General features: G+C 56.4%; 1 protein-coding gene across 1 annotated transcript; it reads left to right on the top strand.

Annotated features, from left to right (window-relative positions):
• Positions 1-1543: 1543 nt before the first annotated feature.
• Positions 1544-24018, top strand: psmc4 (proteasome 26S subunit, ATPase 4). The gene is made up of 6 exons (XM_078208209.1): positions 1544-1634; positions 4757-4924; positions 7694-7770; positions 12837-13005; positions 16244-16299; positions 23739-24018. The coding sequence occupies exons 1-6, from the start codon at positions 1571-1573 to the stop codon at positions 23850-23852; spliced, it is 648 nt and encodes a 215-aa protein (XP_078064335.1). The 5' UTR covers positions 1544-1570; the 3' UTR covers positions 23853-24018.
• Positions 24019-27630: the final 3612 nt, after the last annotated feature.

Here is a 27630-nt window from a genome sequence, read left to right as displayed (position 1 = left end):
CACCCTGACTCGAAACGTCAGCTCTTTCTCTCCTGACAGATGCTGCCAGACCTGCTGAGATTTTCCAGCATTTTCTCTTTTGGTTTTCAGATTCCAGCATCCGCAGTAATTTGCTTTTAGCCTCCTGGTGAATCTCCTCTGAACCCCCTCCACTGCAATCACATCCTTCCTATAATGTGGCGACCAGAACTGCACACGATACCCTAGCTGTGGCCTAACTAGTGTTTTGTACAGCTCCGACATAACCCCCCCCCCCCGCTGCTCTTATACTCTCAGCTAATGAGAGCAAGTCATAAAGTTTATTTATCAGTCACAAGTAGGCTTACATTAACACTGCAATGAAGTTACTGTGAAAATCCCTGAGTCGCCACACGCCGGTGCCTGTTCGGGTACACTGAGGGAGAATTTAGTATGGCCAATCCATCTAACCTGCACATTTGTGGGCAGCACGGTAGCACAGTGGTTAGCACTGCTGCCTCACAGCGCCAGGGACCCGGGTTCGATTCCCGGGGGCACGGTGACACAGTGGTTAGCGCTGCTGCCTCACAGCGCCAGGGACCCGGGTTCGATTCCCGGGGGCACGGTGACACAGTGGTTAGCACTGCTGCCTCACAGTGCCAGGGACCCGGGTTCGATTCCCGGGGGCACGGTGACACAGTGGTTAGCACTGCTGCCTCACAGTGCCAGGGACCCGGGTTCGATTCCCGGGGGCACGGTGACACAGTGGTTAGCGCTGCTGCCTCACAGTGCCAGGGACCCGGGTTCGATTCCCGGGGGCACGGTGACACAGTGATTAGCGCTGCTGCCTCACAGCGCCAGGGACCCGGGTTCGATTCCCGGGGGCACGGTGACACAGTGGTTAGCACTGCTGCCTCACAGCGCCAGGGACCCGGGTTCGATTCCCGGCTCGGGTCACTGTCTGTGTGGAGTTTGCACATTCTCCCCGTGTCTGCGTGGGTTTCCTCCGGGTGCTCCGGTTTCCTCCCACAGTCCAAAGATGTGCGGGTTAGGTTGATTGGCTATGCTAAAATTGACCCTTAGTGTCTTGAGATGCGTAGATTAGAGGGATTAGCGGGTAAATATGTAGGGATATGGGGGTAGGGCCTGGGTGGGATTGTGGTCGGTGCAGACTCAATGGGCCGAATGGCCTCTTTCTGTACTGTAGGGTTTCTATGATTCTATGATCTTTCAGTCTGTGGGAGGAGCACCCGGAGGAAACCCACGCAGACACGGGGAGAATGTGCAGACTCCACACAGACAGTGACCCAAGCCGGGAATCGAACCCGGGTCCCTGGCGCTGTGAGGCAGCAGCGCTAACCACTGTGTCACCGTGCCCCCGGGAATCGAACCCGGGTCCCTGGCGCTGTGAGGCAGCAGCGCTAACCATATGCCTTCTGCACCACCTTGCCCCCCCTAGTCCTGCTACTTAAGGGACCAGGGTAGAGGCACACCGAGATCCCTCGGAGCTTCCCGGGATCCCGCCGTTTATCATGTGTTCCCTTGCCTTGTAGTTGCTGAGTTGTGTCCTGGTGTTTTTCAGATCGGAATCGATCCCCCGCGTGGGGTGTTGATGTACGGACCCCCCGGATGTGGGAAGACCATGCTGGCTAAGGCTGTCGCCCACCACACGACAGGTACAGCGGCAAGATATCGGAGAGCGCCCTCGCTACCGGACTGAGAATAACCCCCCACCCATCCTGCTGGGCCTCGGGCCCCCTTCCCCATCCCTAATGTGGAATCTCGCTGGGAGAGATCCCCCCGCCACAGGCATCCTGACCGGTATCCCGGTCTGAGCCCCTCCCCTCAGGAAGGCGATTTTGTCCTGGGAGAGCAGCTCACTGTTCCCCGGGGCTGAAAGGGTTAAACTCCGTGCCAGGATCTCACAGACCTGGCTTGTGTTTCCCCCCAGTCTGGAAGATTCCGGAAGGGGGTCTAATCGAGGGGGTTTGAGATGATTAAATGATTCGATAGGGTCGGTGGTGAGAAACTGTTACCTCTGGTGAGGGCTGAATGGGGCCTCCTCCTGTTCCTGTGTAACAGGCTCGAGGGGCAGAATGGCCTCCTCCTGTTCCTGTGCAACAGGCTCAAGGGGGGCTGAATGTGGCCTCCTCCTGTTCCTGTGTAACAGGCTCGAGGGGCTGAATGGGGCCTCCTCCTGTTCCTGTGTAACAAGCTCGAGGGGCAGAATGGCCTCCTCCTGTTCCTGTGCAACAGGCTCAAGGGGGGCTGAATGTGGCCTCCTCCTGTTCCTGTGTAACAGGCTCGAGGGGCTGAATGGGGCCTCCTCCTGTTCCTGTGTAACAGGCTCGAGGGGCTGAATGGCCTCCTCCTGTTCCTGTGTAACAGGCTCGAGGGGCTGAATGGGGCCTCCTCCTGTTCCTGTGTAACAGGCTCGAGGGGCTGAATGGGGCCTCCTCCTGTTCCTGTGTAACAGGCTCGAGGGGCTGAATGGCCTCCTCCTGTTCCTGTGTAACAGGCTCGAGGGGCTGAATGGGGCCTCCTCCTGTTCCTGTGTAACAGGCTCGAGGGGCTGAATGGCCTCCTCCTGTTCCTGTGTAACAGGCTCGAGGGGCTGAATGGGGCCTCCTCCTGTTCCTGTGTAACAAGCTCGAGGGGCAGAATGGCCTCCTCCTGTTCCTGTGCAACAGGCTCAAGGGGGGCTGAATGTGGCCTCCTCCTGTTCCTGTGTAACAGGCTCGAGGGGCTGAATGGGGCCTCCTCCTGTTCCTGTGTAACAGGCTCGAGGGGCTGAATGGCCTCCTCCTGTTCCTGTGTAACAGGCTCGAGGGGCTGAATGGGGCCTCCTCCTGTTCCTGTGTAACAGGCTCGAGGGGCTGAATGGGGCCTCCTCCTGTTCCTGTGTAACAGGCTCGAGGGGCTGAATGGCCTCCTCCTGTTCCTGTGTAACAGGCTCGAGGGGCTGAATGGGGCCTCCTCCTGTTCCTGTGTAACAGGCTCGAGGGGCTGAATGGCCTCCTCCTGTTCCTGTGTAACAGGCTCGAGGGGCTGAATGGGGCCTCCTTCCGTTCCTGTGTAACAGGCTCGAGGGGGGCTGAATGGGGCCTCCTCCTGTTCCTGTGTAACAGGCTCGAGGGGCTGAATGGGGCCTCCTCCTGTTCCTGTGTAACAGGCTCGAGGGGCTGAATGGGGCCTCCTCCTGTTCCTGTGTAACAGGCTCGAGGGGCTGAATGGCCTCCTCCTGTTCCTGTGTAACAGGCTCGAGGGGCTGAATGGCCTCCTGTTCCTGTGTAACAGGCTCGAGGGGCTGAATGGCCTCCTGTTCCTGTGTAACAGGCTCGAGGGGCTGAATGGCCTCCTGTTCCTGTGTAACAGGCTCGAGGGGGGGTTGAATGGGGCCTCCTCCTGTTCCTGTGTAACAGGCTCGAGGGGCTGAATGGCCTCCTGTTCCTGTGTAACAGGCTCGAGGGGCTGAATGGCCTCCTGTTCCTGTGTAACAGGCTCGAGGGGCTGAATGGCCTCCTGTTCCTGTGTAACAGGCTCGAGGGGCTGAATGGCCTCCTCCTGTTCCTGTGTAACAGGCTCGAGGGGCTGAATGGGGCCTCCTCCTGTTCCTGTGTAACAGGCTCGAGGGGCTGAATGGGGCCTCCTCCTGTTCCTGTGTAACAGGCTCGAGGGGCTGAATGGCCTCCTCCTGTTCCTGTGTAACAGGCTCGAGGGGCTGAATGGGGCCTCCTCCTGTTCCTGTGTAACAGGCTCGAGGGGCTGAATGGCCTCCTCCTGTTCCTGTGTAACAGGCTCGAGGGGCTGAATGGGGCCTCCTCCTGTTCCTGTGTAACAGGCTCGAGGGGCTGAATGGGGCCTCCTCCTGTTCCTGTGTAACAGGCTCGAGGGGCTGAATGGCCTCCTCCTGTTCCTGTGTAACAGGCTCGAGGGGCTGAATGGGGCCTCCTCCTGTTCCTGTGTAACAGGCTCGAGGGGCTGAATGGCCTCCTCCTGTTCCTGTGTAACAGGCTCGAGGGGCTGAATGGGGCCTCCTTCCGTTCCTGTGTAACAGGCTCGAGGGGGGCTGAATGGGGCCTCCTCCTGTTCCTGTGTAACAGGCTCGAGGGGCTGAATGGGGCCTCCTCCTGTTCCTGTGTAACAGGCTCGAGGGGCTGAATGGGGCCTCCTCCTGTTCCTGTGTAACAGGCTCGAGGGGCTGAATGGCCTCCTCCTGTTCCTGTGTAACAGGCTCGAGGGGCTGAATGGCCTCCTGTTCCTGTGTAACAGGCTCGAGGGGCTGAATGGCCTCCTGTTCCTGTGTAACAGGCTCGAGGGGCTGAATGGCCTCCTGTTCCTGTGTAACAGGCTCGAGGGGGGGTTGAATGGGGCCTCCTCCTGTTCCTGTGTAACAGGCTCGAGGGGCTGAATGGCCTCCTGTTCCTGTGTAACAGGCTCGAGGGGCTGAATGGCCTCCTGTTCCTGTGTAACAGGCTCGAGGGGCTGAATGGCCTCCTGTTCCTGTGTAACAGGCTCGAGGGGCTGAATGGCCTCCTGTTCCTGTGTAACAGGCTCGAGGGGCTGAATGGCCTCCTGTTCCTGTGTAACAGGCTCGAGGGGCTGAATGGCCTCCTGTTCCTGTGTAACAGGCTCGAGGGGCTGAATGGCCTCCTGTTCCTGTGTAACAGGCTCGAGGGGCTGAATGGCCTCCTGTTCCTGTGTAACAGGCTCGAGGGGCTGAATGGCCTCCTCCTGTTGCTATATTGACGATACCATGTGATGTGTTTGCTGTTGCCTCTCTCCCGTTTACCCGCAGCTGCTTTTATCCGTGTGGTGGGCTCGGAGTTTGTACAGAAATACCTGGGGGAGGGTCCTCGGATGGTCAGAGATGTCTTCAGACTGGCAAAAGAGAACGCCCCTGCCATCATCTTCATAGACGAGATTGATGCCATCGCCACCAAGCGTTTCGACGCCCAGACAGGAGGTATGAGAAGAGCCCGCCCTCCATCAGCCCCGCCATCAACCCCTCGACAAACTACTGCCAGCTGCAGGTGTACAGCTCCAGAAACCCCGAGGCAACGGAGAGAGAGACTGTACTCCCAAATCCTATCGTGTGCTAACTACGTTTGGGGTTGTGGGTTTTAAATCAAAGGATGTGGTTTGCACACGTAGATTCAAGCTAACAACAAGACAATTATTCAAAGCAGCAGCTGCCTCCAGAGGACACAGAGTAAACGGCAGCCTGTGCAACACCCTAACAACATCACCACCAAATCATGTGATCAGCTCCTAAACCAATCGGCAACCCTTTTATATAATCCCACCCCCTCCCCAAATCACAGCAATCTCCTCCAGCCCCGACGCCCCCTCCCCAAATCACAGCAATCTCCTCCAGACCCGACACCCCCTCCCCAAATCACAACAATCTCCTCCAGCCCCGACACCCACTCCCCAAATCACAACAATCTCCTCCAGACCCGACACCCCCTCCCCAAATCACAACAATCTCCTCCAGCCCCGACACACCCTCCCCAAATCACAGCAATCTCCTCCAGTCCTGACACACCCTCCCCAAATCACAGCAATCTCCTCCAGCCCCGACACACCCTCCCCAAATCACAACAATCTCCTCCAGCCCCGACACCCCCTCCCCAAATCACAGCAATCTCCTCCAGCCCCGACACACCCTCCCCAAATCACAGCAATCTCCCCCAGCCCCGACGCCCCCTCCTCAAATCACAGCAATCTCCTCCAGCCCCGACACCCCCTCCCCAAATCACAGCAATCTCCTCCAGCCCAAACGCCCCCTCCCCAAATCACAGCAATCTCCTCCAGCCCCGACACACCCTCCCCAAATCACAGCAATCTCCTCCAGTCCCGACACACCCTCCCCAAATCACAGCAATCTCCTCCAGCCCCAACACCCACTCCCCAAATCACAGCAATCTCCTCCAGCCCCGACACACCCTCCCCAAATCACAGCAATCTCCTCCAGTCCCGACACACCCTCCCCAAATCACAGCAATCTCCTCCAGCCCCGACACACCCTCCCCAAATCACACCAATCTCCTCCAGACCCGACACCCCCTCCCCAAATCACAACAATCTCCTCCAGCCCCGACACCCCCTCCCCAAATCACAGCAATCTCCTCCAGCCCCGACACACCCTCCCCAAATCACAGCAATCTCCCCCAGCCCCGACGCCCCCTCCTCAAATCACAGCAATCTCCTCCAGCCCCGACACACCCTCCCCAAATCACAGCAATCTCCCCCAGCCCCAACACCCCCTCCCCAAATCACAGCAATCTTTTCCAGCCCCGACACCCCCTCCCCAAATCACAGCAATCTCCCCCAGCTCCAACACCCCCTCCCCAAATCACAGCAATCTCCCCCAGCCCCAACACCCCCTCCCCAAATCACAGTAATCTCCTCCAAACCCGTCACTCCCTCCCCAAATCACAGCAATCTCCTCCAGCCCCGACATCCCCTCCCCAAATCACAGCAATCTCCTCCAGCCCCTACACCCCTCCCTATCTCTGTAAGTTCCTCCAGCCCCTACACCCCTCCCTATCTCTATAACCTCCTCCAGCCCCTACAACCCTCCCTAACTCTATAACCTCCTCCAGCCCCTACACCCCTCCCTATCTCTGTAACCCCGCTCCAGCCCCTACACCCCTCCCTATCTCTGTAACCTCCTCCAGCCCCAACACCCCTCCCTATCTCTGTAACCTCCTCCAGCTCCTGCACCCCTCCCTATCTCTATAACCTCCTCCAGCCCCTACACCCCTCCCTATCTCTATAACCTCCTCCAGCCTCTACGCCCCTCCCTATCTCTGTAACCTCCTCCAGCCCCTACACCCCTCCCTATCTCTGTAGCTCCTCCAATCCCATGACCCTCTGAGATCTCTGCGCTCCTCCAATTCCGGCCTCTTGAGCATCCCCCGATTCCCATCGCTCCGCCATTGGCGGCCGTGCCTTCAGCTGCCTGGGGGGGGACCTTAAGCTCTGGAATTCCCTCCCTAAACCGCCAACCCCCCCCCCTCCTTCTCCATCTCCCTTGCCTCTCACTCCCTCCCTCTCTGGCTTTCAGTCTGTCCCTCTCTCCTCTCACTCCTCTCTCCCTCTTTCTTGCTCTCTCGATCCTTCCAGACGCTCTGTAGAAGCGGTTGTGCTCGCCTGCCCCTGCTATCTGATGATGTATTTTGATTGGAGCACTTTGAGTGTTTACAGAGTGAAAGGTGCTGTGTAAATGCAGGTTGGTGTAACTCTGCGATGAGTAAAGTCATCGAGGTTTACAGCATGGAAACAGGCCCTTCGGCCCAACTTGTCCATGCCGCCTTTCTTTTTAACCCCTTAGCTAGTCCCAATTGCCCGTGTTTGGTCCATATCCCTCTGTACCCATCTTACCCATGTAACTGTCTAAATGCTTTTTAAAAGACAAAATTGTACCCGCCTCTACTACTACCTCTGGCAGCTTGTTCCAGACACTCACCATCTTCTGTGTGAAAAAATTGCCCCTCTGGATCCTTTTGTATCTCTCCCCTCTCCCCTTAAACCTATGCCCTCTAGTTTTAGACTCCCCTACCTTTGGGAAAAGATATTGACGATCTACCTTGTCTGTGCCCCTCATTATGTTATGGACCTCTATAAGATCACCCCTCAGCCTCCTACGCTCCAGAGAAAAAAGTCCAGGTCTATCCAGCCTCTCCTTATAACTCAAACTCAAGTGCCTGTGTTATTCATTGTGTTACAGCGGATCGGGAAGTACAGAGAATCCTTCTTGAACTCCTAAACCAGATGGACGGATTTGACCAGAATGTGAATGTTAAGGTACGGGCATGACCGAGGTGTGGGTTACAGAGATGGGGAGGGGTGTAGGGGCTGGAGGAGGTTACAGAGATAGGGAGGGGTTGTCGGGGCTGGAGGAGGTTGCAGAGATAGGGAGGGTTGTCGGGGCTGGAGGAGGTTACAGAGATAGGGAGGGGTATAGGGGCTGGAGGAGGTTACAGAGATAGGGAGGGGTATAGGGGCTGGAGGAGGTTACAGAGATAGGGAGGGGGTGGAGGGGCTGGAGGAGGTTACAGAGATAGGGAGGGGTATAGGGGCTGAAGGAGGATATAGAGATAGGGAGGGGCGTAGGGGCTGGAGGAGGTTACAGCGATAGGGAGGGGGTGTAGGGGCTGGAGGAGGTTACAGCGATAGGGAGGGGGTGTAGGGGCTGGAGGAGGTTACAGCGATAGGGAGGGGGTGTAGGGGCTGGAGGAGGTTACAGAGATAGGGAGGGGTGTAGGGGCTGGAGGAGGTTACAGAGATAGGGAGGGGCTGGAGGAGGTTACAGAGATAGGGAGGGGGTGTAGGGGCTGGATGAGGTTACAGAGATAGGGAGGGGTGTAGGGGCTGGAGGAGGTTACAGAGATAGGGAGGGTTGTAGGGGCTGGAGGAGGTTACAGAGATAGGGAGGGGCTGGAGGAGGTTACAGAGATGGGGAGGGGGTGTAGGGGCTGGATGAGGTTACAGAGATAGGGAGGGGTGTAGGGGCTGAAGGAGGTTACAGAGATAGGGAGAGGTATAGGGGCTGGATGAGGTTACAGAGATAGGGAGGGGTGTAGGGGCTGGAGGAGGTTACAGAGATAGGGAGGAGTGTAGGGGCTGGAGGAGGTTACAGAGAGAGGGAGGGATGTGGGGGCTGGATGAGGTTACAGAGATAGGGAGGGGGTGGAGGGGCTGGAGGAGGTTACAGCGATAGGGAGGGGGTGTAGGGCCTGGAGGAGGTTACAGAGATAGGGAGGGGTGTAGGGGCTGGAGGAGGTTACAGAGATGGGGAGGGGGTGTAGGGGCTGGATGAGGTTACAGAGATAGGGAGGGGTGTAGGGGCTGGAGGAGGTTACAGATATCGGGAGGGGTGTAGGGGCTGGAGGAGGTTACAGAGATGGGAAGGGGGTGTAGGGGCTGGAGGAGGTTACAGAGATAGGGAGAGGTGCAGGGGCTGGAGGTGGATGTAGAGATAGGGAGGGGGTGTAGGGGCTGGAGGAGGTTACAGAGATAGGGAGGGGGTGTAGGGACTGGAGGAGGTTACAGAGATATGGAGGGGTGTAGGGACTGGAGGAGGTTACAGAGATAGGGAGGGGTGTAGGGGCTGGAGGTGGATGTAGAGATAGGGAGAGGTGTCAGGGCTGGAGGAGGTTACAGAGATAGGGAGGGGTGTAGGGGCTGGAGGAGGTTACAGAGATAGGGAGGGGTGTAGGGGCTGGAGGAGGTTACAGAGATAGGGAGAGGTGTAGGGGCTGGAGGGGGTTACAGAGATAGGGAGGGGTGTAGGGGCTGGAGGAGGTTACAGAGATAGGGAGGGGTGTCGGGGCTGGAGGTGGATGTAGAGATAGGGAGGGGTGTAGGGGCTGGAGGAGGTTACAGAGATAGGGAGAGGTGTAGGGGCTGGAGGTGGATGTAGAGATAGGGAGGGGTGTAGGGGCTGGAGGTGGATGTAGAGATAGGGAGGGGTGTAGGGGCTGGAGGTGGATGTAGAGATAGGGAGGGGTGTAGGGGCTGGAGGTGGATGTAGAGATAGGGAGGGGTGTAGGGGCTGGAGGTGGATGTAGAGATAGGGAGGGGTGTCGGGGCTGGAGGTGGATGTAGAGATAGGGAGAGGGTGTAGGGGCTGGAGGAGGTTACAGAGATAGGGAGGGGTGTCGAGCTGGAGGAGGTTACAGAGATAGGGAGGGGTGTAGGGGCTGGAGGAGGTTACAGAGATTAAGGAGGGGTGTCGGGGCTGGAGGAGGTTACAGAGATAGGGAGGGGTGTCGGGGCTGGAGGAGGTTACAGAGATAGGGAGGGGTGTCGGGGCTGGAGGAGGTTACAGAGATAGGGAGGGGTGTAGGGGCTGGAGGAGGTTACAGAGATAGGGAGGGGTGTAGGGGCTGGAGGAGGTTACAGAGATAGGGAGGGGTGTCGGGGCTGGAGGAGGTTACAGAGATAGGGAGGGGTGTCAGGGCTGGAGGAGGTTACAGAGATAGGGAGGGGTGTCGAGGCTGGAGGAGGTTACAGAGATAGGGAGGGGTGTAGGGGCTGGAGGAGGTTACAGAGATAGGGAGGGGTGTCGGGGCTGGAGGAGGTTACAGAGATAGGGAGGGGGTGTAGGGGCTGGAGGAGGTTACAGAGATAGGGAGGGGTGTAGGGGCTGGAGGAGGTTACAGAGATAGGGAGGGGTGTCGGGGCTGGAGGAGGTTACAGAGATAGGGAGGGGTGTCGGGGCTGGAGGAGGTTCCAGAGATAGGGAGGGGTGTCGGGGCTGGAGGTGGATGTAGAGATAGGGCGAGGTGTAGGGGCTGGAGGTGGATGTAGAGATAGGGAGGGGTGTCGGGGCTGGAGGAGGTTACAGAGATAGGGAGGGGTGTCGGGGCTGGAGGAGGTTACAGAGATAGGGAGGGGTGTCGGGGCTGGAGGTGGATGTAGAGATAGGGAGAGGTGTAGGGGCTGGAGGTGGATGTGGAGATAGGGAGGGTGGGTGCAGGTTACAGTGAGTGAGTCATTCCCTGTATCAGATTACAAAGTGGCAGTGTTTGCTCCTTGGCGAAGCTTCCGGAGCTTTCTTGCTGGGCTGTTGGCAGTGACTGTGTCAGCATTCCCTCAGTGGGTGGTGCTGTTGTCTGTGATCCTGTGATCGCTGTGCTGCCTCTCCGAGGGTTCGCACTGTCCCTCTCCGCCCGACCTCGGATTGAAGAGCTGCACTCGGCTGCTGGAGACACTCCCTCCTCCGCCATCGCCTCGGCACTCCCTCAGAAAGAAGCTCGCATCAGCAATGTAAAAATTAAATCCAGCGATATCGCACCCCGACAGTCCGGAATGTTCTCAGTGACCGGCCCTCTAGGTGGGAGCATTCCAAATATTCACAGCTCAGAGTGACAGACATGTCCCCTCATCTGAACATGGCCATGAACCCGTCCAGGGAATGTCCAACCCCTCCCTCCCCCGACACCCAGACCCGGGGGAGGGTGGGGTCGATGTGCAGGGAAGGGCCTGCCTCTGCTTCGTTGGTAGATCCCAATTTTCGCACAGTAGGATCCCATAGATTTGAGGGTGATGATGGCCAGTGTCCCTCACTTCACTCCTGCATCCTTCTCTGGGGATCTTTTACACCCACCCCCACAGGGCAGACACAGCCAGGGCTTAATGTCTCACTCTGGAAGACAGCCACTCTGACAGTGCGGCACTCCCTCAGCACTGACCCTCTGACAGTGCGGCACTCCCTCAGTACTGACCCTCTGACAGTGCGGCACTCCCTCAGCACTGACCCTCTGACAGTGCGACACTCCCTCAGTACTGACCCTCTGACAGTGCAGCACTCCCTCAGCACTGACCCTCTGACAGTGTAACACTCCCTCAGTACTGACCCTCTGACAGTGCGGCACTCCCTCAGCACTGACCCTCTGACAGTGCGGCACTCCCTCAGCACTGACCCTCTGACAGTGCGGCACTCCCTCAGCACTGACCCTCTGACAGTGCGGCACTCCCTCAGTACTGACCCTCTGACAGTGCGGCACTCCCTCAGTACTGACCCTCTGACAGTGCGGCACTCCCTCAGCACTGACTCTCTGACAGTGCGGCACTCCCTCAGCACTGACCCTCTGACAGTGCGGCACTCCCTCAGTACTGACCCTCTGACAGTGCGGCACTCCCTCAGCACTGACCCTCTGACAGTGCGGCACTCCCTCAGCACTGACCCTCTGACAGTGCGGCACTCCCTCAGCACTGACCCTCTGACAGTGCGGCACTCCCTCAGCACTGACCCTCTGACAGTGCGGCACTCCCTCAGCACTGACCCTCTAACAGTGCGGCACTCCCTCAGCACTGACCCTCTGACAGTGCGGCACTCCCTCAGTACTGACCCTCTGACAGTGCGGCACTCCCTCAGCACTGACCCTCTGACAGTGCGGCACTCCCTCAGCACTGACCCTCTGACAGTGCGGCACTCCCTCTGCACTGACCCTCTGACAGTGCGGCACTCCCTCAGTACTGACCCTCTGACAGTGCGGCACTCCCTCAGTACTGACCCTCTGACAGTGCGGCACTCCCTCAGTACTGACCCTCTGACAGTGCAGCACTCCCTCAGCACTGACCCTCTGACAGTGTAACACTCCCTCAGTACTGACCCTCTGACAGTGCGGCACTCCCTCAGCACTGACCCTCTGACAGTGCGGCACTCCCTCAGCACTGACCCTCTGACAGTGCGGCACTCCCTCAGTACTGACCCTCTGACAGTGCGGCACTCCCTCAGTACTGACCCTCTGACAGTGCGGCACTCCCTCAGCACTGACTCTCTGACAGTGCGGCACTCCCTCAGCACTGACCCTCTGACAGTGCGGCACTCCCTCAGCACTGACCCTCTGACAGTGCGGCACTCCCTCAGTACTGACACTCTGACAGTGCGGCACTCCCTCAGTACTGACCCTCTGACAGTGCGGCACTCCCTCAGCACTGACCCTCTGACAGTGCGGCACTCCCTCAGTACTGACCCTCTGACAGTGCGGCACTCCCTCAGCACTGACCCTCTGACAGTGCGGCACTCCCTCAGTACTGACACTCTGACAGTGCGGCACTCCCTCAGTACTGACACTCTGACAGTGCGGCATTCCCTCAGCACTGACCCTCTGACAGTGCGGCACTCCCTCAGCACTGACCCTCTGACAGTGCGGCACTCCCTCAGTACTGACCCTCTGACAGTGCGGCACTCCCTCAGTACTGACCCTCTGACAGTGCGGCACTCCCTCAGTACTGACCCTCTGACAGTGCAGCACTCCCTCAGTACTGACCCTCTGACAGTGCGGCACTCCCTCAGTACTGACCCTCTGACAGTGCGGCACTCCACTCCATTCATGCTCTGCGTCTCTGTTCCTCCGCAGGTGATCATGGCAACAAACCGGGCGGACACTCTGGATCCGGCGCTCCTCCGGCCCGGCCGTCTAGACCGGAAGATCGAGTTCCCCCTGCCGGACAGGCGCCAGAAGCGATTAATCTTCACCACCATCACTGGCAAGATGAACCTGTCCGAGGAGGTGGACCTGGAGGACTGTATCCTTCCCGTGCTGTTGGTGCGCTGGGACCCCGCGATTAAACACCCCCCGTTTCCCCTCGCCAGGGAGACCCTGAACCGCCTGGCAGAGTTCAAACACCCTCACCTCTACCCTCGAGACCGCAGAATCCCCCCCACTGGGGGTTACTATCACTGAATCCCCCACTATCAACATCCTGGGGGTCACCATCACTGAAACCCCCACTATCAACATCCTGGGGGTCACCATCACTGAATCCCCCACTATCAACATCCTGGGGGTTCCCATCACTGAAACCCCCACTATCAACATCCTGGGGGGGTCACCATCACTGAAACCCCCACTATCAACATCCTGGGGGTTCCCATCACTGAATTCCCCACTATCAACATCCTGGGGGTTACCATCACTGAATCCCCCACTATCAACATCCTGGGGGTTCCCATCACTGAAACACCCACTATCAACATCCTGGGGGTCACCATCACTGAATCCCCCACTATCAACATCCTGGGGGTTACCATCACTGAATCCCCCACTATCAACATCCTGGGGGTTCCCATCACTGAATTCCCCACTATCAACATCCTGGGGGTCACCATCACTGAATCCCCCACTATCAACATCCTGGGGGTCACCATCACTGAAACCCCCACTATCAACATCCTGGGGGTTACCATCACTGAAACCCCCACTATCAACATCCTGGGGGTTCCCATCACTGAAACCCCCACTATCAACATCCTGGGGGTCACCATCACTGAATCCCCCACTATCAACATCCGGGGGGTCACCATCACTGAATCCCCCCACTATCAACATCCTGGGGGTTACCATCACTGAATCCCCCACTATCAACATCCTGGGGGTTCCCATCACTGAATCCCCCACTATCAACATCCTGGGGGTTCCCATTGACCAGAAACTGAGCTGGACCCAGCTGTATAAATACTGTGGCTCCCAGAGCAGGTCAGAGGCTGGGAATCCTGCGGAGAGTAACTCACCTCCTGACTCCCCAAAGCCTGTCCACCATCTACACGGCACAAGTCAGGAGTGTGATGGAACACTCCCCACTCGCCTGGATGGGTGCGGCTCCAACAACACTCGAGAAGCTCGACCCCATCCAGGACAAAGCAGCCCCGCTCGATCGACACGCTAACCACAAACACTCACTCCCTCCACCCCCGACGCACAGTGACAGCCGTGTGTACCATCTACAAGATGCACTGCAGCGACTCACCAAGGCTCCTTAGGCAGCACCTTCCAAACCCACCACCTCTGCCATCTAGAAGGAGAAGGGCAGCAGATACCTGGGAACACCCCCACCTGGAGGCTCCCCTCCGAGTCACTCACCATCCCGACTTGGAAATATATCGGCCGTTCCTTCACTGTCGCTGGGGTCAAAATCCTGGCACCCCCTCCCTAACAGCACAGTGGGTGTACCTACACCACACGGGGACTGCAGCGGGTTCAAGATGGCGGCTCACCCACCCCCTTCCCAAGGGGCAGTTAGGGATGGGGGTAAATGCTGGGCCAGCGAGGCCCATGTTCGGGGAATGAATATAAAAAAACATCCTCACTCTCGATCTCCACCCCTCACAGGCCTGGGGTTGTCCATTAACAAGGAGTTGCATTTATACAGCGCCGTCAGCACCCAAAAGACCATCTGTGGAATGTTATTCTGCTCGACCCGAAGCGTGGGGGGAGTGCGTGCACACCGAGAGTCTAGAACCCGAGGGGCGTACTCTCAGAGGAAGGAGGTCGCCTCAGTTCAGACAGAGATGAGGAAGAATTTCTTATCTGAGGGGAGTGAATCTGTGGAATTCTTCACTGCAGAGAGCGGTAGAGGCCGGGGAGTTAATGTTCAAGGCTGAGACAGATGTTTATTCAGTCAGGGAATCGAGGGTTCCGGGGATAAGGCAGGAAAGTGGAGTTGAAGATTATCACATTAGATCAGTCACAATCTCAGTGGAATGGCAGAGTAGACTCGATGGGCCGAATGGCCTACTTCTGCTCCTGTGGTCTTCGGATATTCCAACAGTGCGGCACTCCCTCAGTACTGACACTCTGACAGTGCAGCACTCCTTCAGCACTGACCCTCTGACAGTGCGGCACTCCCTCAGCACTGACCCTCTGACAGTGCGGCACTCCCTCAGCACTGACCCTCTGACAGTGCGGCACTCCCTCAGCACTGACCCTCTGACAGTGCGGCACTCCCTCAGCACTGACCCTCTGACAGTGCGGCACTCCCTCAGCACTGACCCTCTGACAGTGCAGCACTCCCTCAGTACTGACCCTCTGACAGTGCGGCACTCCCTCAGTACTGACCCTCTGACAGTGCGGCACTCCCTCAGCACTGACCCTCTGACAGTGCGGCACTCCCTCAGCACTGACCCTCTGACAGTGCGGCACTCCCTCAGCACTGACCCTCTGACAGTGCGGCACTCCCTCAGTACTGACCCTCTGACAGTGCGGCACTCCCTCAGCACCGACCCTCTGACAGTGCAGCACCCCCTCAGCACCGACCCTCTGACAGTGCGGCACTCCCTCAGCATTGACCCTCTGACAGTGTGGCACTCCCTCAGCACTGACCCTCTGACAGTGCGGCACTCCCTCAGCACTGACCCTCTGACAGTGCGGCACTCCCTCAGTACTGACCCTCTGACAGTGCGGCACTCCCTCAGTACTGACCCTCTGACAGTGCGGCACTCCCTCAGCACTGACCCTCTGACAGTGCGGCACTCCCTCAGCACTGACCCTCTGACAGTGCGGCACTCCCTCAGCACTGACCCTCTGACAGTGCGGCACTCCCTCAGCACTGACCCTCTGACAGTGCGGCACTCCCTCAGTACTGACCCTCTGACAGTGCGGCACTCCCTCAGCACTGACCCTCTGACAGTGCGGCACTCCCTCAGCACTGACCCTCTGACAGTGCGGCACTGACCCTCTGACAGTGCGGCACTCCCTCAGCACTGACCCTCTGACAGTGCGGCACTCCCTCAGCACTGACCCTCTGACAGTGCGGCACTCCCTCAGCACTGACCCTCTGACAGTGCGGCACTCCCTCAGCACTGACCCTCTGACAGTGCGGCACTCCCGACCTAACGTGTTGTTTGTTTTGGGCTGGAGGTGTCTCCATGGGGCTGCGCGAGAGCCTTCACTCTGCCCCCTTTGTGGTGATGTGGCTGCCAGGCCGAACCAACTGCCTCGATCGTGAAATGAATCTCCGTTGCTGCGTCCTTAACGCAGCTGGACAGATATCGCACGGCCAGACAAGATTTCAGGAGCTGACATCAACTCTATCTGCCAGGAGGTGAGTGTGGATTCGTTCTCCGAGTTGGCGGTTGGCCTCCAACTTGGGTGTTGAGTCTCAGTCCTGGGCACCGCGCTCTTCAGAAAGCAAGGCCGGCTCTCGGAGAGAGGCTGCCGAGGAGATTTACGGGAACGTGTCCCGGGGACGAGGAGGGGGTTCAGTTCATGCGGAGAGACGGGGGGGGAAGCTGGGGTCGTCCCCCTCGGAGCAGAGAAGGGGAGATTGAATCGAGGCGTTCAGGAAAGAGGGCCGGGAGTTCTTTACATAGAGACTTGAAGAAGGAGGAGGCCATTCTGCCCTTCGAGCCTGCTTCACCATTCATTATAATCATGGCTGATCATCGAATTCAACATCCTGATTCCCCCCAATATCCCTTTACCCCTAAGAGCTATATCTAATTTCTTCGAGTCAGAGGTTTCCAGCATGGAAACAGGCCCTTCGGCCCAACTTGTCCATGGCCACCCATGTTTTTATAAAGGAAGCCAGTCCCAATTACCTGCGTTTGGCCCATGTCCCTCTGCACATCTTACCCATGTAACTGTCTAAACGCTTTTTAAAATACAACATTATACCCGCCACGACTACTAACTGTAGTTATCCACTTTGGTAGCAATAATAGACAGATTATTATTTGAATGGGTGTAAATTGAGAGAGGCGGATACTCAGCGAGACCTTGTGTCCTCGTGCATCAGTCGCTGAAAGCAGGCGTGCAGGTACAGCAGGCAGTAAAGAAGGCAAATGATATGTTGGCCTTCATAGCGAGAGGGTTTGAGTACAGGGATAGGGATGTTTTGCTGCAATTGTACAGGGCGTTGGTGAGGCCACACCTGGAGTATTGTGTGCAGTTTTGGTCTCCTTATCTGAGGAAGGATGTCCTTGCTATAGAGGGAGCGCAGCGAAGGTGTATAGAAACCCTACAGTGCAGAAGGAGGCCATTCGGCCCATCGTGTCTGCACCGACCACAATCCCCCCCATAACCCCACATATTTACTCCCCTACACCCCCTGACGTACGCATCCCGGGACACCTAAGCGGCAATTTAGCACGGCCAATCCCCCTAACCCGCACATCTTAGAACTGTGGGAGGAAACCGGAGCACCCGGAGGAAACCCACGCAGACACGGGGAGAACGTGCAGACTCCGCACAGACAGTGACCTGATAGAGGAATTGAACCCGGGTCCCTGGAGATGTGAGGCTGCAATGTTAACCACTGCCACCGTGCCGCTGATTCCTGGGATGGCAGGTCTGTCATATGAGGAGAGACTAAGTGGGTTAGGATTATATTCACTGGAGCTTAGAAGAGTGAGAGGGGAATCTCATAGAAACTTATAAAATTCACACAGGGTTAGACAGGGTAGATTCAGAAAGAATGTTCCCGATGGTGGGGGGAGTCCAGAACTAGGGGTCAGAGTTTGAGGATAAGGGGCAAACCTTTTAGAACTGAGGGGAGGAGGAATGTCTTCACCCAGAGGGTGGTGAATGTGTGGAGTTCTAATTCTAGAAGTTTCTATGAGATCCCCTCTCACTCTTCTAAACTCCAGTGAATATAATCCTAACCCACTTATTCTCTCCTCATGTGACAGACCTGCCATCCCAGGAATCAGCCTGGTAAACCTTCACTGTACTCCCTCTATAGCAAGGACATCCTTCCTCAGATAAGGACACCAAAACTGCACACAATACTCCAGGTGTGGCCTCACCAACGCCCTGTACAATTGCAGCAAAACATCCCTATCCCGATACTCAAATCCCCTCGCTATGAAGGCCAACATACCATTTGCCTTCTTCACTGCCTGCTGTACCTGCACGCTTACTCTCAGCGACTGATGCACGAGGACACCAAGGTCTCGCTGAGTATCCACCTCTCTCAATTTACACCCATTCAAGTAATAATCTGTCTTCCTATTATTGCTACCAAAGTGGATAACCTCACATTTATCCACATTATGCTGCATCTGCCATGCAGATACCCACACACTCAGCCTGTCCAAATCACACTGAAGCATCTCTGCATCCTCCTCACAGCTCACCCTCCCACCCAACTTTGTATCATCTGCAAATTTGGAGTTAATACATTCAAATGTATTCAAATCTTCCAGATCATTTATATATAATGTGAACAGTTGGGGTCCTCGCACAGATCCCCGCGGAACCCCACTAGTCACTGACTGCCAATCAGAACAAGACCCATTTATGCCAACTCATTGCTCCCTATCTGCTAACCAGCTTTCTATCCGTCTCGAGACATTACCCGCGATCCCATGTGCTTTAACTTTACATAGTCTATGTTGTAGGAATGTTTATTGGACTCGACCCAATCTACCCCCAAGCTTAAATACCTCGCTCACAATTCAGCATTGTTCCCCTGCTGTAATTACTGTCTCTCTCTTCATTCCCGGCACTCCCTCAGTGTTGACTTTTTGACAGTGCGGCGCTCGCTCAGTACTGACCCTCTGACAGTGCGGCACTCCCTCAGTACTGACCCTCTGACAGTGCGGCACTCCCTCAGTACTGACCCTCTGACAGTGTGGCACTCCCTCAGTACTGGCCCTCTGACAGTGCAGAACTCCCTCAGCACTGACCCTCTGACAGTGCGGCACTCCCTCAGTACTGACCCTCTGACAGTGCGGCACTCCCTCAGTACTGACCCTCTGACAGTGCGGCACTCCCTCAGCACTGACCCTCTGACAGTGCGGCACTCCCTCAGCACTGACCCTCTGACAGTGCGGCACTCCCTCAGTACTGACCCTCTGACAGTGCGGCACTCCCTCAGTACTGACCCTCTGACAGTGCGGCACTCCCTCAGCACTGACCCTCTGACAGTGCGGCACTCCCTCAGCACTGAGCCTTGTGCAGAGTTGTCCGTATGGTTTCTGCCTCCCTTTGATCGTGGTCACCCTTCGCTGACTCTAGAACCTTTGTTATGGTTTATTTATTTATTAGTGTCACAAATAGGTTTACATTAACACTGCAATGAAGTTACTGTGAAAATCCCCTAGTCGCCACTCTCCGGCTCCTGTTCGGGTAACACTGAGGGAGAATTTAGCATTGCCAATGCACCCTAACCAGCACCCGGGTCCCTGGCGCTGTGAGGCAGCAGTGCTAACCACTGTGTCACCGTGCCCCCGGGAATCGAACCCGGGTCCCTGGCGCTGTGAGGCAGCAGTGCTAACCACTGTGTCACCGTGCCCCCGGGAATGGAACCCGGGTCCCTGGCACTGTGAGGCAGCAGCGCTAACCACTGTGTCACCGGGAATCGAACCCGGGTCCCTGGCACTGTGAGGCAGCAGCGCTAACCACTGTGTCACCGTGCCCCCGGGAATCGAACCCGGGTCCCCGGCGCTGTGAGGCAGCAGTGCTAACCACTGTGTCACCGTGCCCCCGGGAATGGAACCCGGGTCCCTGGCACTGTGAGGCAGCAGCGCTAACCACTGTGTCACCGTGCCCCCGGGAATCGAACCCGGGTCCCTGGCGCTGTGAGGCAGCAGCGCTAACCACTGTGTCACCGTGCCCCCGGGAATCGAACCCGGGTCCCTGGCGCTGAGAGGCAGCAGCGCTAACCACTGTGTCACCGTGCCCCCGGGAATCGAACCCGGGTCCCTGGCGCTGTGAGGCAGCAGCGCTAACCACTGTGTCACCGTGCCCCCGGGAATGGAACCCGGGTCCCTGGCACTGTGAGGTAGCAGTGTTAACCACTGTGTCACCGTGCCCCCGGGAATCGAACCCGGGTCCCTGGCGCTGTGAGGCAGCAGTGTTAACCACTGTGTCACCGTGCCCCCGGGAATCGAACCCGGGTCCCTGGCGCTGTGAGGTAGCAGTGTTAACCACTGTGTCACCGTGCCCCCGGGAATCGAACCCGGGTCCCTGGCGCTGTGAGGCAGCAGTGCTAACCGCTGTGTCACCGTGCCCCCGGGAATCGAACCTGGGTCCCTGGCGCTGTGAGGCAGCAGCGCTAACCACTGTGTCACCGTGCCCCCGGGAATCGAACCCGGGTCCCTGGCGCTGTGAGGCAGCAGTGCTAACCACTGTGCCACCGTGCACCCGGGAATCGAACCCGGGTCCCTGGCGCTGTGAGGCAGCAGTGCTAACCACTGTGTCACCGTGCCCCCGGGAATCGAACCCAGGTCCCTGGCGCTGTGAGGCAGCAGTGCTAACCACTGTGCCACCGTGCCCCCGGGAATCGAACCCGGGTCCCTGGCGCTGTGAGGCAGCAGTGCTAACCACTGTGTCACCGTGCCCCCGGGAATCGAACCCGGGTCCCTGGCGCTGTGAGGCAGCAGTGCTAACCACTGTGTCACCGTGCCCCCGGGAATCGAACCCAGGTCCCTGGCGCTGTGAGGCAGCAGTGCTAACCACTGTGTCACCGTGCCCCCGGGAATCGAACCCGGGTCCCTGGCGCTGTGAGGCAGCAGCGCTAACCACTGTGTCACCGTGCCCCCGGGAATCGAACCCGGGTCCCTGGCGCTGTGAGGCAGCAGCGCTAACCACTGCGCCACCCCCTACTCACCCTGTCCATACCGCTCATAATATGCACGTCGATCATGTTTCCCCCGCCCTCCGCGTTCTCTGCTCCAGAGAAAACAGGTTCCCAAGGATACAGAACAGGATTTTAAACTGATAAACTTGGCGTAAAGGACAGATTCTTAAAACAGGCAGAAGGTCGGAACAGGAAGTTGAGAGGCATTTGGAAATATCTGCCCCAGGCTGAGAGAGAGAGAAAGTAAGTAGCTGGGTGAACAATGCTGAGTTGAGAGTGTAATTGAAGCTGGGGGTGTAGATTGAGGTGTGTCAGTACCTGATACAAAAGGGAATGCGCTCCAGGTGTTAAATTCAAATCCAAGGCCACGACAGTTTAACGTCACAATAGACATGGAGGATTAGTGACAAAATACCAGGTGGGGCAGGAGTGGTGAGGGACATCTGTGTTTGTCCCCGTAACCGAATCACTCCAACAGTAACAGTCTGTCGGGAAGCACAGAGACCGAGGGGACTTCCTGGGTGGAATTGAGGGGAGTTCAGACAGCCACAGCCATGTTTAAGGTGGCACAATGATTGGCACTGCTGCCTCACAGTGCCAGGGACCCGGGTTCGATTCCCGGGGGCACGGTGACACAGTGGTTAGCACTGCTGCCTCACAGCGCCAGGGACCCGGGTTCGATTCCCGGGGGCACGGTGACACAGTGGTTAGCGCTGCTGCCTCACAGCGCCAGGGACCCGGGTTCGATTCCCGGGGGCACGGTGACACAGTGGTTAGCTCTGCTGCCTCACAGCGCCAGGGACCCGGGTTCGATTCCCGGGGGCACGGTGGCACAGTGGTTAGCGCTGCTGCCTCACAGCGCCAGGGACCCGGGTTCGATTCCCGGGGGCACGGTGGCACAATGATTGGCACTGCTGCCTCACAGCGCCAGGGACCCGGGTTCGATTCCCGGGGGCACGGTGGCACAGTGGTTAGCGCTGCTGCCTCACAGCGCCAGGGACCCGGGTTCGATTCCCGGGGGCACGGTGGCACAGTGGTTAGCGCTGCTGCCTCACAGCGCCAGGGACCCGGGTTCGATTCCCAGGGGCACGGTGGCACAGTGGTTAGCGCTGCTGCCTCACAGCGCCAGGGACCCGGGTTCGATTCCCGGGGGCACGGTGACACAGTGGTTAGCGCTGCTGCCTCACAGCGCCAGGGACCCGGGTTCGATTCCCGGGGGCACGGTGGCACAGTGGTTAGCGCTGCTGCCTCACAGCGCCAGGGACCCGGGTTCGATTCCCAGGGGCACGGTGGCACAGTGGTTAGCGCTGCTGCCTCACAGCGCCAGGGACCCGGGTTCGATTCCCGGGGGCACGGTGACACAGTGGTTAGTGCTGCTGCCTCACAGCGCCAGGGACCCGGGTTCGATTCCCGGGGGCACGGTGACACAGTGGTTAGCGCTGCTGCCTCACAGCGCCAGGGACCCGGGTTCCATTCCCGGGGGCACGGTGACACAGTGGTTAGCGCTGCTGCCTCACAGTGCCAGGGACCCGGGTTCGATTCCCGGGGGCACGGTGACACAGTGGTTAGCACTGCTGCCTCACAGCGCCAGGGACCCGGGTTCCATTCCCGGGGGCACGGTGACACAGCGGTTAGCGCTGCTGCCTCACAGCGCCAGGGACCCGGGTTCGATTCCCGGGGGCACGGTGACACAGTGGTTAGCGCTGCTGCCTCACAGCGCCCGGGACCCGGGTTCGATTCCCGGGGGCACGGTGACACAGTGGTTAGCGCTGCTACCTCACAGCGCCAGGGACCCGGGTTCGATTCCCGGGGGCACGGTGACACAGTGGTTAGCGCTGCTGCCTCACAGCGCCAGGGACCCGGGTTCGATTCCCGGGGGCACGGTGACACAGTGGTTAGCGCTGCTGCCTCACAGCGCCAGGGACCCAGGTTCGATTCCTGGCTCGGGTCACTGTGTGTGTAGAGTCTGCATGTTCTCCCCATGTCTGCGTGGGTTTTCTCCGGGTGCTCCGGTTTCCTCCCACAGTCTGAAAGACGTGCAGGTTAGGGTGCATTGGCCGTGCTAAATTCTCCCTCAGTGTCACCCGAACAGGCGCTGGAGTGTGGCGACTAGAGGACTTTCACAGTAACTTCATTGCAGTGTTAATGTAGGCCTGCCTTGTGACACTCATAAACTATATTAAAAGAACTAGCTGTTCCCCTGGGTTGAGGGGTCAGTCACGAGGGGGCACAGTTTTAGGGGAGGGGCAGGAGATTCAGAGGGGATTTGAGAAAAAACGTATTCACTCGGTGGTGGGAATGTGGGATGCGCAGCCTGGGAAGTTAGTGGGGACTGGAAACCTTACAACTTTTAACAAATATCCGGATGAGAACTTGAAATTTTAGATTTGATTTATTATTGTCACATGTATTAACATACAGTGAAAAGTATTGTTTCTTGTGCGCTATACAGACAAAGCATACCGTTCATAGAGAAGGAAAGGAGAGAGTGCAGAGTGTAGTGTTACAGTCATAGCTAGGGTGTAGAGAAAGATCAACTTAATGCAAGGTAGGTCCATTCAAAAGTCTGACAGCAGCAGGGAAGAAGCTGTTCTTGAGTCGGTTGGTACGTGACCTCAGACTTTTGTATCTTTTTCCCGATGGAAGAAGGTGGAAGAGAGAATGTCCGGGGTGCGTGGGGTCCTTAATTATGCCGGCTGCTTTTCCCGAGGCAGCGGGAAGTGTAGACAGAGTCAATGGATGGGAGGCTGGTTTGCGTGATGGATTGGGCTACATTCACGACCCTTTTGTAGTTCCTTGCGGTCTTGGGTAGAATGTTGTAACATTCAAGGATGTGGGGCAGGTGCAGGAAAATGGGATTAGTTGGTGGTAGTTCTTGTTGATGGGCCGAAGGGCCTTCTCTGCACCCTGTGACTCTCTGTCTCTGTGCACCCTCCCTTCCCTTCTCGGACGTCCGGCAGGCTGGAATGTTGGCTGTGCGGGAAAATCGCTACATCGTTCTGGCCAAGGATTTTGAGAAAGCCTACAAGACGGTCATCAAGAAAGATGAACAGGAGCACGAGTTCTACAAGTGAGCAGAGGGAGGCGCCAGTGATCGGAGTGGGGACGGCCCTGAGCCGTGCAGCCCAGTGACAATGTCACCTCCCGTTTGTGTGTGTGTGTTTTTTAAGTTCTTTATTGTCAGAGGCTGGAGATGGCCAGAGAGAATCTCTCTTAATAAAGTTTGTGTTGTTAACGGTTGCTTCCTTTCAAGCTCTCTTTGCCCCACCCTCCCCCCACTCTCCTGCATTGTTCCAAAGCGCCTCTCACCCAATCAAGGACTCTTTTTACAGCTTTGTGTCACAGCTCTATCAGCTATTCTGCACAGCAAGATCCCACAGTCAGCCATGACCCGAATCCTCAGTCCCCGGCCTGTCCCCATCAAGCTCTGTAAGGAGTCTAACAACACCAGGTTAAAGTCCAACACACCTGTCAGACTCCTTACTATGTTTACCCCAGTCCAACACCGGCATTTCCACATCATGACTCCCATCAAACACTCCCAGGACAGGTACAGCACGGGGCTAGATACAGAGTAAAGCTCCCTCCACACTGTCCCCCATCAAACACTCCCAGGACAGGTACAGCACGGGGTTCGATACAGAGTAAAGCTCCCTCTACACTGTCCCCATCAAACACTCCCAGGACAGGTACAGCACGGGGTTAGATACAGAGTAAAGCTCCCTCCACACTGTCCCCCATCAAACACTCCCAGGACAGGTACAGCACGGGGTTAGATACAGAGTAAAGCTCCCTCTACACTGTCCCCATCAAACACTCCCAGGACAGGTACAGCACGGGGTTAGATACAGAGTAAAGCTCCCTCTACACTGTCCCCCATCAAACACTCCCAGGACAGGGCCAGCACTGGGTTAGATACAGAGTAAAGCTCCCTCTACACTGTCCCCATCAAACACTCCCAGGACAGGTACAGCAGTGGTTTAGATACAGAGTAAAGCTCCCTCTACACTGTCCCCATCAAACACACCCAGGACAGGTACAGCACGGGGTGAGATACAGAGTAAAGCTCCCTCTACATTATCCCTCATCAAACACTCCCAGGACAGATACAGCACTGGGTTAGATACAGAGTAAAGCTCCCTCTACATTGTCCCCCATCAAACACTCCCAGGACAGGTACAGCACGGGGTTAGATACAGAGTAAAGCTCCCTCCACACTGTCCCCATCAAACACTCCCAGGACAGGTACAGAACAGGATTAGTTTCTTGTGTGTGTGTGAAATGTGAGGTGAGTTTGATTCCTGTGACTGGCTCACACCCAGACTGAGGTGTTAATGATTAATGCTGATTGCTGTTGGGTTGTGTGAGCCTGGCTTGCTGCTGTACCTGTTCCGTCACCTTGCCCTGATTAATCTCTTCGACAGCACTCCCCTTTCCCGCTGGGGTCTGTTACTGCTTCCCTGGAGTCCGTGTTCGTGTCACAACCCGGACTTTGATGACGTGTCAGTGTGCACACGCGTGTGGCTGCCGCCCTTTATTGAGTTGCCTCCCTGGCGAGTCCGGGTTGGTGATGGGCTTCACAGACCCTGCTGCACTCCTGGAGAACAGCAGCTGCTTATCCACTCTGTTCCTCATAATCCTGTACACTTCGATCGGGTCGCTCCTCAGTCTTCTCTGCTCCAATGAAAATCCAAGCCTATCCAATCTCTCTTTATAATTTCAATGTTCCATCCCAGGCAGCATCCTGGTGAATCTCCTCTGAACCCCCTCCAGTGCGATCACATCCTTCCTATAATGTGGTGACCAGAACTGGACACAGTGCTCCAGCTGTGGCCTCACCAAAGTTCTCTACAACTCCAACATGACTCCCCTGCTTTTGCTTTTGGGTTGGTACCTGGGATTTGGATGTTGTGGCCATCTCGGAGATGTGGATAGAGCAGGGACAGGAATGGTTGTTGCAGGTTCCGGGGTTTAGATGTTTCAGTAAGTGCAGGGAAGGTGGTAAAAGAGGGGGAGGTGTGGCATTGTTAGTCAAGGACAGTATTACGGTGGCAGAAAGGACATTTGATGACCCGTCTACTGAGGTAGTTTGGGCTGAGGTTAGAAACAGGAAAGGAGAGGTCACCCTGTTGGGAGTTTTCTTTTATAGACCTCCGAAAAGTTCCAGAGATGTAGAGGAAAGGATTGCAAAGATGATTCTGGATAGGAGCGAAAGTCATGATGTGGAGATGCCGGCGTTGGACTGGGGTGAACATGGTAAGAAGTCTCACAACACCAGGTTAAAGTCCAACAGGTTTCTTTGGTAGCAAATACCATAAGCTTTCGGAGCACTGCTCCTTCGTCAGATGGAGTGGAAATAGGAGCGAAAGTAACAGGGTAGTTGTACTGGGGGACTTTAACTTTACAAATATTGACTGGAAAAGCTATAGTTCGAGTACTTTAGAGGGGTCGGTTTTTGTCCAATGTGTGCAGGAGGGTTTCCTGACGCAGTATGTAGATAGACCAACAAGAGGCGAGGCCACATTGGATTTGGTACTGGGTAATGAACCAGGCCAGGTGTTAGATTTGGAGGTAGGTGAGCACTTTGGTGACAGTGACCACAATTCGGTTACGTTTACCTTAGCAATGGAAAAGGATAGGTATATACCAAAGGGCAAGAGTTATAGCTGGGGGAAAGGAAATTATGATGCGATTAGGCGAGATTTAGGTGGCATAGGTTGGGGAAGGAAACTGCAGGGGATGGGCACAATTGTAATGTGGAACTTGTTCAAGGAACAGCTACTACACGTCCTTGATAAATATGTACCTGTCAGGCAGGGAGGAAGCAGATGTGTGAGGGAACTGTGGTTTACTAAAGAGGTTGAATCTCTTGTGAAGAGGAAGAAGGAGACTTATCTTAAGATGAGACGTGAAGGCTCAGTTAGGGCGCTTGAGAGTTACAAGTTAGTCAGGAAGAACCTAAAGAGTTAAGAAGAGCCAGGAGGGGACATGAGAAGTCTTTGGCAGGTAGGATCAAGGAAAACCCTAAAGCTTTCTATAGGTATGTCAGGAGTAAACGAATGACTAGGGTAAGATTAGGGCCAGTCAAGGACAGGAGTGGGAAGTTGTGCGTGGAGTCTGAAGAGATAGGAGAGGCACTAAATGAATATTTTTCGTCGGTATTCACACTGGAGAGGGACAGTGTTGTCGAGGGGAGTACTGAGGTGCAGGCTGTTGGACTGGACGGGATTGAGATTCATAAGGAGGAGGTGTTAGAAATTCTGGAAAGGGTAAAAATAGATAAGTCCCCTGGGCCGGTCGGGATTTATCCCAGGATTCTCTGGGAGGCGAGAGAGGAGATTGCAGAGCCTTTGGCTTTGATCTTTGTGTCGTCATTGTCTACAGGAATAGTGCCAGAAGACTGGAGGATAGCAAATGTTGTCCCCTTGTTCAAGAAGGGGAGTAGGGACAACCCTGGTAATTATAGACCGGTGAGCCTTACTTCTGTTGTGGGCAAAGTATTGGAAAGGATTGTAAGAGATAGGATTTATAATCATCTAGAAAGGAACAATTTGATTAGGGATAGTCAGCACGGTTTTGTGAAGGATAGGTCGTGCCTCACAAACCTTATTGAGTTCTTTGAGAAGGTGACCAAAGAGGTGGATGAGGGTAAAGCAGTTGATGTGGTGAATATGGCTTTCAGCAAAGCATTTGATAAGGTTCCCCATGGTAAGCTTTTGCAGAAATACGGAGGCATGAGATTGAGGGTGATTTAGTTGTTTGGATCAGGAATTGGCTAGCTGTAAGAAAACAGAGGGTGGTGGTTGATGGGAAATATTCATCCTGGAGTTCAGTTACTAGTGGTGTGCCGCA

Source organism: Mustelus asterias, unplaced genomic scaffold (genome assembly GCF_964213995.1).
Source record: "Mustelus asterias unplaced genomic scaffold, sMusAst1.hap1.1 HAP1_SCAFFOLD_3324, whole genome shotgun sequence".
NCBI lineage: Eukaryota > Metazoa > Chordata > Chondrichthyes > Carcharhiniformes > Triakidae > Mustelus > Mustelus asterias.
This window is presented reverse-complemented; position numbering and strand designations above follow the sequence as displayed.

Coding starts and splice junctions, on each gene's coding strand:
- psmc4 (XM_078208209.1), top strand. CDS start 1,571: ATGTACGGACCCCCCGGATGTGGGAAGACCATGCTGGCTAAGGCTGTC. Junction 4,925..7,693: donor TTTCGACGCCCAGACAGGAG/GTATGAGAAGAG, acceptor ATTGTGTTACAG/CGGATCGGGAAGTACAGAGA. Junction 13,006..16,243: donor GGAGGTGGACCTGGAGGACT/GTATCCTTCCCG, acceptor GCAGCTGGACAG/ATATCGCACGGCCAGACAAG.